This window comes from Dendrobium catenatum, unplaced genomic scaffold, assembly GCF_001605985.2.
Source record: "Dendrobium catenatum unplaced genomic scaffold, ASM160598v2 fragScaff_scaffold_555, whole genome shotgun sequence".
Lineage (NCBI taxonomy): Eukaryota > Viridiplantae > Streptophyta > Magnoliopsida > Asparagales > Orchidaceae > Dendrobium > Dendrobium catenatum.
The window spans coordinates 129,277-138,871 of NW_021319017.1; the positions used below are offsets into that span (position 1 = coordinate 129,277).

The 9,595-nt window shown below is 33.8% G+C and overlaps 1 protein-coding gene across 1 annotated transcript; it reads left to right on the top strand.

Annotated features, from left to right (window-relative positions):
- Positions 1-6,580: 6,580 nt before the first annotated feature.
- Positions 6,581-9,175, top strand: LOC110095118. The gene is made up of 4 exons (XM_020820524.2): positions 6,581-6,698; positions 7,734-7,845; positions 7,993-8,053; positions 8,752-9,175. Exons 1-4 carry the CDS (start codon positions 6,665-6,667, stop codon positions 9,055-9,057), a joined length of 513 nt encoding a protein of 170 aa, XP_020676183.1. The 5' UTR covers positions 6,581-6,664; the 3' UTR covers positions 9,058-9,175.
- Positions 9,176-9,595: the final 420 nt, after the last annotated feature.

Here is a 9,595-nt window from a genome sequence, read left to right on the forward strand (position 1 = left end):
ACTTGTAGCAGAAAACAGAGTGGAAGCAGCTGCCACCGAAACCGGCAAACTGTTTTTGCCATGCTTAACTTCATTTCTACAATTCCATGAGATGAAAACTGTAGTGCAATAGATCTTAACAATATTCACATTAGAGCTGGCAAGGTTACGGAGCTGATGAAGGCAATCCTCAAGATGAGAGAGCTCAATCAGGTTCCAGTTTCCATCATCAGTGATAAAATTTTGCAGCATTTGATTTTCTAATCCATTACAATCGGCTAGCATAGGCCATTTGTTGAAACATTTGTTCAGTAACCAAATATCCTCCATGACATTAATGTTTGCCCCATTAACGATCTTCCATTTGACAATTGGATTGAGAGAGAGCATTCCATTAAGGATTATTACCCGGGCAGCAGAATGTCCATAGGTTGGTTTGTTGCCATGAGTGACAGAACCATATTTAGCTGACATACACTTATATAAAAGTGAGGAAGGATTATTAGAAAGCCTCCAAGCAAGTCTTGCACGTAGAGGTCCAACTTTCTTTACAGCTGAATATATACCCAAACCTCCATAAGCTCTAGGAGTGCAAAGGTTCTCCCAAGCTATGTAATGAAGACTCTTATGTCCTTGAATGTGATGCCATATGAAATCTCTGCAAATTCGGTCAAGTGCAAGAAGAATACTCTTGGGGATTAAAGAATGAGTAGAAATAAAGGTTGGAAGTGATGATAAAGAAGTCTTTACTAAAACAATTCTTCCAGCCATTGAAAGAAATTTAGCACCCCAAGAATTAAGCTTGTCAAGTGCATGATCAATCACAAATTGGAAATCCTGTTTGGTTAAAGTTCTGAGTGCAATTTTGGTTCCCAAATATTGAAGTTCGTTCACCACCTTAAATCCAAATTTGTTGCCCAGTTTCCGTTTTAAATCATCTCTAACAAATTTTCCAAGGAAAATTTGTGATTTGGAATGATTCAAGCTCTATCCAGTCCAGCTGTAGTAAACTTTTATTAACTTCATCCTAGCTTTCAAATGGGAGGAGGAGGCATTACCAAACAAGAGCACATCGTCAGCGTAAAGTAAAAGCGTGATTTTAGGTGCTTTTGGAGTTATTTGAATGCCTAAAAGAGAACCTCTTTGTTTGATGATACTTGAAAGAAGTTGCGAGCACATTATAAATAGATAAGGTGAAAAAGGGCATCCTTGTCTAAAACCACTTTTTGCATCAATCCAACTAGTGGCTTTGCCATTTAAAAGAATGGAAAATCTAACTTTAGTTACACATTCCATGATGAGTGATGAATATTTCTCCGGGAATCCGAACCAATTAAGAACATGTACCAAAGTTTTCCAACACATGCTATCAAAAGCTTGAGCCATATCAAGTTTAACAGCCATAAGACCTTTCTTATTTGTTGAAAATTTGAACTTGTTGAAAATTTCAAGAGCAAGAAGACAATGATCTGACATGGATCTACCTGGAATGAAGGCAACCTGCTTCTCGGAAATTATCTTTGAAATACAGCACTTCAACCTGTTAACAATCATAGTTGAGGCAATTTTGTATATAGTTTGACATAAACTGATTGGACGAAAATTAGAAGGTAAGATAGGTGAAGTGATCTTGGGGATGAGAACAACCAAAGTGTCTTTCCAAGCACCATTCATTTGGCCAGTTGTGAAAAACTTGTTTATAGCATTCCAAGCAACTTCTTTTATTGTTTCCCAGTAAAATTTGAAAAAAGAAGCTTTAGAACCATCAATTCCAGGGGATTTATTAGATGCTTGCTGAAAAACTGCATTGTAGAACTCAGATTGAGTGAATTCCGCCTCCAAAAAAGTTTTGTCATCTTCATTTAAAATCTAATTCGGATCAGCATAAGTCCAGTCTAGAAAATTGCAATGCCGAAGTTTCCACTTATCTTCAAAGTAATTTAAGAAGATTTTATCAATTTCTTCAATATCTTCCACCAACTTGTTATTGTCGTCTTTAATTTGTCTAATTAGATTACCATTTCTTTTGGCTGTAGCGTGGGCAAGAAAAAATCGAGTATTAGAATCTCCCTCTTCATTCCAGGTGGTCTTGGCTCTTTGGTTCCACCATGTAGATATTCTAAGCAAAGTTATGTTAAGCTCACGCACCTTACTTCTCAAAAGAGCAAGATTGTCTGAACTAAGACCACCTTCCTCCTCTTCTTGTTGTTGCAGGCTAAGAATGTCACTTTTTAATTCTTCTTTTAATTGATATTATACTAAATTAGCAGAAATAATAGTTTATGGCGAAGGAAGGCATTATCGTAAGACATAAAATCTCTAAAAGGGGTATGAAGGTTGGTAACGTGAAGATTAAAGTGATTGAAAATTTGCCACCTCCTACTTCTGTTAAGGGCACCCATAGCTTTTTAAGTTATGATGAATTTTATAGGCATTTCATAATGATTTAAAAAAAATAGCTAAATCACTAAGCTATTTGTTATAGTAGATATAAATTGAAGGCACTCAAACTTTCTCTCTCTATCTCTCTAATCAGTTGCACAGGAATAAGAAGAGTGGATTTTTATAAAATACTAAATGAGTAGAAAATAAAATTTTAATAAGATTACTGTCAAGCATCATGCTGCTCATCCCTATAGTGCCGTGGTGCTCTCCACTAGAGACCATAAAACCGCAGTGCTTCCCCCAACATCGTAGCTAAAAATTAATCTGACCAAAAAAAAATAAAGAACCCAATACCGCAACACTGCCTAACTGAAAGCCTCGTCCTCCTAGGGGAAAAGTTTTAGATTTTTAAATCATGAACATAGACCCCTAGGACCCACTTTAAAATAAATTCTGACACCCCTCATATATAACACCCCAAGACCAAAATTAGAAGGATTATCTATTTTTATCTTTTAATTATCTACTAGAGCCTTCATAAAATCATCCATGTAAACTAATTAATCTAATTGAAGTAAATAAACATTATATATGTCAATATCTTTTAATATATTCTTTCATCAAAATCTCATTTACAATAACCAAGAGATCATTATAATCAATAATCTATAACAACCTTCTTGAGTACAAAAGGATACATAAAACACAAAAAATATATTAAAAAAATCTAAAAACTTCACTCAACCTCAATCCACAATGTCCTAACCCCTTCCCCGACTTGAAATAAAGAAAACTATATAATGAGCCTACAAAGGACACTAGAAACCTAAAACTCATTAATGCTTTTAATGCAATGTATTCGAAATTAATATGCATGCTCATCTAAATCAATAAAATTCATAGCTTTCAACAATCTGTCAATGATCAGTCATCAATACTATGAATAAATATGATAATAAAAAAAATGTAGGAATCATTACATTGAAATCAATAAGTCCATAACACGTGCGAGAAAGAAAATGCATCAATAAAAAATTAATCGATACATTAGGAAATCAGTACTACAATCATTTAATATTATCCTTCTATCAATGAGATGATTAATGAACATACATGTGTCACATTAGTATGTTATGTATCTTTAGTTATTAGTTCCTTATCTTTTACTCTATACGTTCTCAATGTTTGTATCAATATCATATGGTTCAGTAAGGTATGACATTCAACTTTACCAAGATGTTTTTATCTTTTCATCTGTCATCTAGTAATCTTATCATTTTTTCATTAAGTCAATTAACATTTCATGTAGCTTTCATTTATTAATAAAGAATCATCACTCTCTACTCATCAACATAATCAATCATCAATTATAGGCTACAGCTGAGATAACACCACAAATCATCTTTAAAGGAAAACCTGTTGGACCACCCTCTTACATAGGGTATTATCATTTTAATAGCTAATCCGCATTATTTATAATATTAATAACTAGCCTTCCCTACTTACATGTAATGATTTATGTTGATAAGCCATTAGTTATATCATTTACATGAATTTTAATAATCATTTAAAATGTAAATTCACTATAACAAAATGCTTGCCAATGTTCTAGTTAGTTATATACCAAAACTCTAATCTACTATAATGCAATTATGCCCTAAAAATTAATTTAAATTATCATTTCATATTAATATACAATTAAATAAACTAGCTTAATCACTCAAAAAATCATAATAGTTATTTTATCTATGAAATTCAGTAATATTCTAACTAAAAAGACTATAAAATCTATATATATCATATACAAAATAAATTACATAGTAAAAGCTCAATAAATTAGGAGAAAATATAATTTTATTACTTTTGGGAAGATTTAAATCAACAAATACAAAATCATTGAAAACTAAAATGGGATTTGGCTTACTTACAATGATCATAAAACTTTTTACAACTAGACTAATGACCAAAATATGTTTTTCTCTTTCTTCCATTCTCCTCTACCTCTCCCTTTCCCTCACTCTTCTTCCTTGTCTGACAAGCCACAAATGGGGAAGAGGGATGGTTGGTGGAGGCTTAGTGCCTAGGTCTGGGAATATACATAAAAACTCAATTCAGTGCTTGGAACAAGTGATCCAGCACCGATGCATCACATGCAATTCTAAAGTTGCTACATAATAGAAAGAAGTGACACTTAGACACAACTCTCTAGTGTTTCTCAACGTTGTTGCACCCGAAAGAACAACATCATAATGTTCCATGCAGTTTTCTAAAAAAAAAATCTAGAAATTCATAATATTTAAAAATAGGGTTGTTACATCGTGTACACAACACTTACATACAAATGCAGAATACATGAATGCAAAATTTTCAATGGGTTACCCTTACCAGTCCTAACCAAAATAGGTACAACTGTGTGTCACTTCACTGGGTTTTACAAAAAGTAAAAAAATATAATGCTACTCAAATTACCTTACATACGCATCATCTCATTGTTGCCTAAGAGATAGCAAGGGAGTGTAGAGCTTTGATAATTTATCTCCTAGTGAGCTCAATAATGTTGAGAATGTTATATGTCAACTCTATAATGTGGGAGAGCTTAGTAGTGATGAGTGGAAGTGGGTGAGTGTGCAAGTGAGTCCCAGGAAATGAGTTTTTCTTGGCTAAGTGATGTCAAGGAGCCACTAGTGACCTGTATTAAGCCTTTGATTACCTATAATATAAAGTGTATGAGCTGAGATTATGGAAAATATGAACTCATAGGTTGACTAGTCACATTAGGGCAAGATGAGGGCCTTCTGGATAGGTGATTTCTTATAGCTAGACTTAGATGTCTGGAGACAAAGGCACCACCCCAATTGGGCCGGGTCATTATGATGGTTATCACCCTTCCATGTGGTGGGTTGCAAGTTACTTATGCAACGAGGTTCTCGATCCATTGCCCTCGAAAGAGATAACCTTCCTTCATAGGCCCAGGCAAGTGGGGCGTGTTGTTCCTTCGGTGAGTTCCTATGTGGTGCCCATAAGACGTGAGTCCTTTTCTTATAACCTTTCGATTACATGTTAAATACCTATGAATGCTTATGCAAATATACAATAATCATTCATCAAGCCAGCTAAAGAATGACACATGTTTAAGGTAGTTTCTACATAGGGTTCTTAATTATTGTACTTTCTATTTCTTTCTTGATCTAGCTATTTCTATAGCCCCCTAATTCCTACAAGGGTGAAAATGAACAATGAAAATAATTAATTTTATACGTTGGAGTTTCCTACAGACACTTGAGCAAATGTATCATTTGTCTCAAAGTTTCTCCTCTTTTTCTCTCCATTCTCCCATAAGTTATCAAGCCATATCCCTCATAGCTCTCTTTCAAAAAAGATCTGGTGTCACCCATAGACAAATTTGAATCCAACAATCTCTATTGAATTGCATTTATTTACATGTGTTCAGGATTTTCATTCAATACAAAAACATAACATTATGGCTTCCTAGCATGCAATAATAATGTTGAAGATAGGATAAGTGACAAATTTATAAGAAGAATGAATTAGGAAATTTTATATTAAAAATAATCGGAATTATATTTTGTGCAGATGAGATTATTAAAAATAATATTAGATAGTTTAAATGGTAGAAAATTCAAAACTAGACAAATATATAAATTATTGTCAAAGAATTTTGTTGGGGAAGAGCTAGATCGATGATTACACTAATAAAAATTATTTATCATAATTATATATAAATAACATTTCAGACACTATACAACTAGATAAAATAAAAAACAAAAAATCATGAAGTTAATTATAAATAATTGAAATTCACTAAAGGTTTTTTGGGAACATTTACGTCAATTAAGTCAAATTTGCACACACAAGGCTCGAACTCAAAACCTCTTGATTTGTAGCCAAAGCTCCCAACCAACAGATCAAGATGAGCTGCATATTAGCTCGAGATAATAACCTAACTTTTCATCAGGATGATTTTTAATAGATAGAAAGCAGATAGTATGTAGGAGTATTTGTACCCTGTGCGTAACTTAGCCGGTTTAAACAACTTGACTGCAGCATGTTATTCCCTGAAAGCATGCAAAACTTCTCATGCAGGGCTTAAATCAGAGGAGTAACATTCACAGTGAAATGGCAAGAGGGAAAGGAACACATTCCAAACTTCCTCTATTTCACTACGGCTATGTTTTCTTTCTCTATATATTTGGGTGGGAGAGACAGAGAGAAAGGGGTCGAGTCACAGAATACAACACAAGGCAAGATCCTAGGCTAGGCTTTCTGCTAAACCAATCCAATGGGTATCTCTATGAGCATATTTCAGAGCCTTGGTATTCAATCTCCTTCTGGCTATACTCACCAATTTATTCAGCAGTTTTGAGTTTGTATTTTTTATGAATCTTGATACAAGTGGTTATATGATTTTTAGTTTGGTCTTGCCGTGGCACCATTGCAAGGACTTAATCTTTAATCTATGGTATCACATACCCATCATTTTAGTACGTAGATGCATAGGTGATACTGAGGCCTTTTTTTTTTTTTTTCCGATTTCAAATGTTATCGATATATTTCTTTGTACACGATGAAATCCTCTTAGAACATGTGTTCGCTAATGAAGATTTCGATTTCATTCATTTGTAGGTGGAATTTAAATCATTATATCTGAGATAGTTTTAAGAAGGCTTTTGGAACTTAAAAGCTAATGTTGATTTCTAGTTACACCCAACCAAATGATAAATTTAGCAAATTTTAATCAATCAACTGGGACCTTAAAGAGCATCAAGGTAGGATGAAACCAATGAGCTTTGCATCACATATAACTTAAATGTGATCTTCATTCATAGTTTAAAAAACTGCAAATCTAATTTTTTGCAAAAATAGATTAAAGATCGCATGCATTACACCAGAAATGATAGAGATGAAGGTTTCATTTGGGATGGCTTTCTAGTTGCTTCTCAAAACTACTTTCTACTAAAAAAAAAATTAATTTTTGTACTAGAAAGCTTCTTTAAGAGGCAGCAAGAAGGTCGTCCCAAACGAAGCCGACGATTATTAAAAAACCCTAAATAAATGGGATAGGGGTAATGGTGATCATATGATGATGAAGAAGATGATACCATTGCCAATCATTATTTATGGTTGATTCATTTAAATAGCATGCATTTGTATATATACTTTTCCCTTCAATATTATTTTTAGCTTTTTGTTTCAATTTAGCCTCTTGCTTTTAGCAAAGAATCTACAGGTGTTGTTAGGTAGTTTTATCTTTACCCTAGGTATCATGCCTAAAATGAATATTATTTATATGTTTTTGTTGTTTTTGTTGCTGTCATATTACAAATTATGAATCTAATGTTAATTCTCAGGACTCACTGGAATCAAGTCTCTTTCAGCAGATAAAGTATTTGATAAATATTTTCCCAGCAATGAAATAAAAAACTTTGACGAGTTCCATATAAACTTTCTTAAACTTTGCAGGTGAGAATTTGTTATTTCAGGTTAAATTTCTTTTTTGACTTTACATAACCTTTTTTTTTTTTTTTAATTTTGCATAATGATATTCCGTAACTTGTCCTCTCCCCTTTGCAAAGCTGTATTAGTTTATTTCAATTTATTTTCCTGCAGTGATTTTAATTCAGTAATGCTTGGGAAGCATTACAAACCACCATCAAATGAAGATATTAAGGTCAGTTCAATCAACTTTTATAATCATTTTGCTGGGTTGGATGTAAATGTTGAACATAATGCTTGAGAAGGAGGCTATAATTTGTGTTGTGAGAAGCATGGATATGGTTGTTTATGTAGTCCCATTGAATAAAATAATTCAATATATGTAGCGAATATACACGATGCATTAAGAACCAAGTCAAATATGCAGTAAATAAACAAGGGAAATGCTCTGCTACACTTAAAAAGACACCTATAATTACCTTTCATATATAATTGAAACAAGTTATGCATCCTCATTTGACACTATGCGAATTATTTACTTGACCTGCGGCAGTTTATTCTTACACTGTATTATATTGGACCGTTATCATCAGCCTAATCTTGAGTTTGATAGACATTTTAATTATTAAATTATGTATATAAATAGAATTTGAAAGTATTAAAAACTGTTACTTTTATTGTCTTCCATCTGTACATAAAATGATCAATTCAGCAGACAATGAACACTTTTTAAGTACTAATTTGAATAATAGGAGGCACATCTAATGCATCAAATGAATTCCAATGCAGCTAACGAACTAGACAGATTTTCTCCATAACTACATTGCCAAAAATCAATTACATCCTTTCATAAAACACCCTTCTTATATTTCACATCATACAGATATCGTATTTCAATATGCATTATACAATACTTTTGCTACCAATTGGCAGGCTTGCTATAAGCAGTGGTCTAATTTGAAAGGTACTGGTGAAAAAGAAGTGCAACGTAAGAACTTGGTGCTTGATCTCTTGACGAAGAATGTGAAAGAGATCAAAACTGGCGATACAATCATCATGACTGGACTGGTGGTCCCACCCACCTTGATGGTGTTAAAGAAGTCCAGCCAGAATGTGCCACAGCTCAAGAGGTTTCGCCTTGATCTTGTGCCTGATGTCGTCTTTGTTCCAACTTTCACAATTGCTGCCCTGTTTACTGTAAAGGCGTTACAGCTCAAACAGGGCAACAAGACCAAGTGATGATGGAGTCATTGGTAGCTGTAAGTTTAATGTGAATTTATTCAAGGATGCTTGCTTGTTTATGTAAGCACTTGTTAGTGTAAGCATGTAAAATTGAAATGATGATGGCAAGTAAAAAGATTTGGTTTCAACCTTTCAGGAATGTTACGCAGAGTTTGAATCTGGAGGATGATTAAGAAATCTGCTAGTAAATTGATATTATGGGTTTAAGTCATTGTTGGCCTGGAGATTGTTATGCAATCTAGACTCACGGAAACATTTACAACAACAACAACAAATATTTATTCCACAAAAGAGGGTCAGCTAGATAACACTATCGTTGCCAGGTCCCAAGTCCTCGATGAAAAAAGTGGAGGGTTGCGTTAGGTAGTCGACAGCTAGCGTAAAACTATTCGAATAATAATGACATGAATCCTTTAAGAAATTGTGTTAATGTTAGGGCGTCCTCTGGAAGCGACGCGCTGTATGGCCTGAATACAGTGACAAGTGTGCAAGGGCCGCTGCACCGGCGCTCGGGTTTTGTGTTAAATAGGCAAGG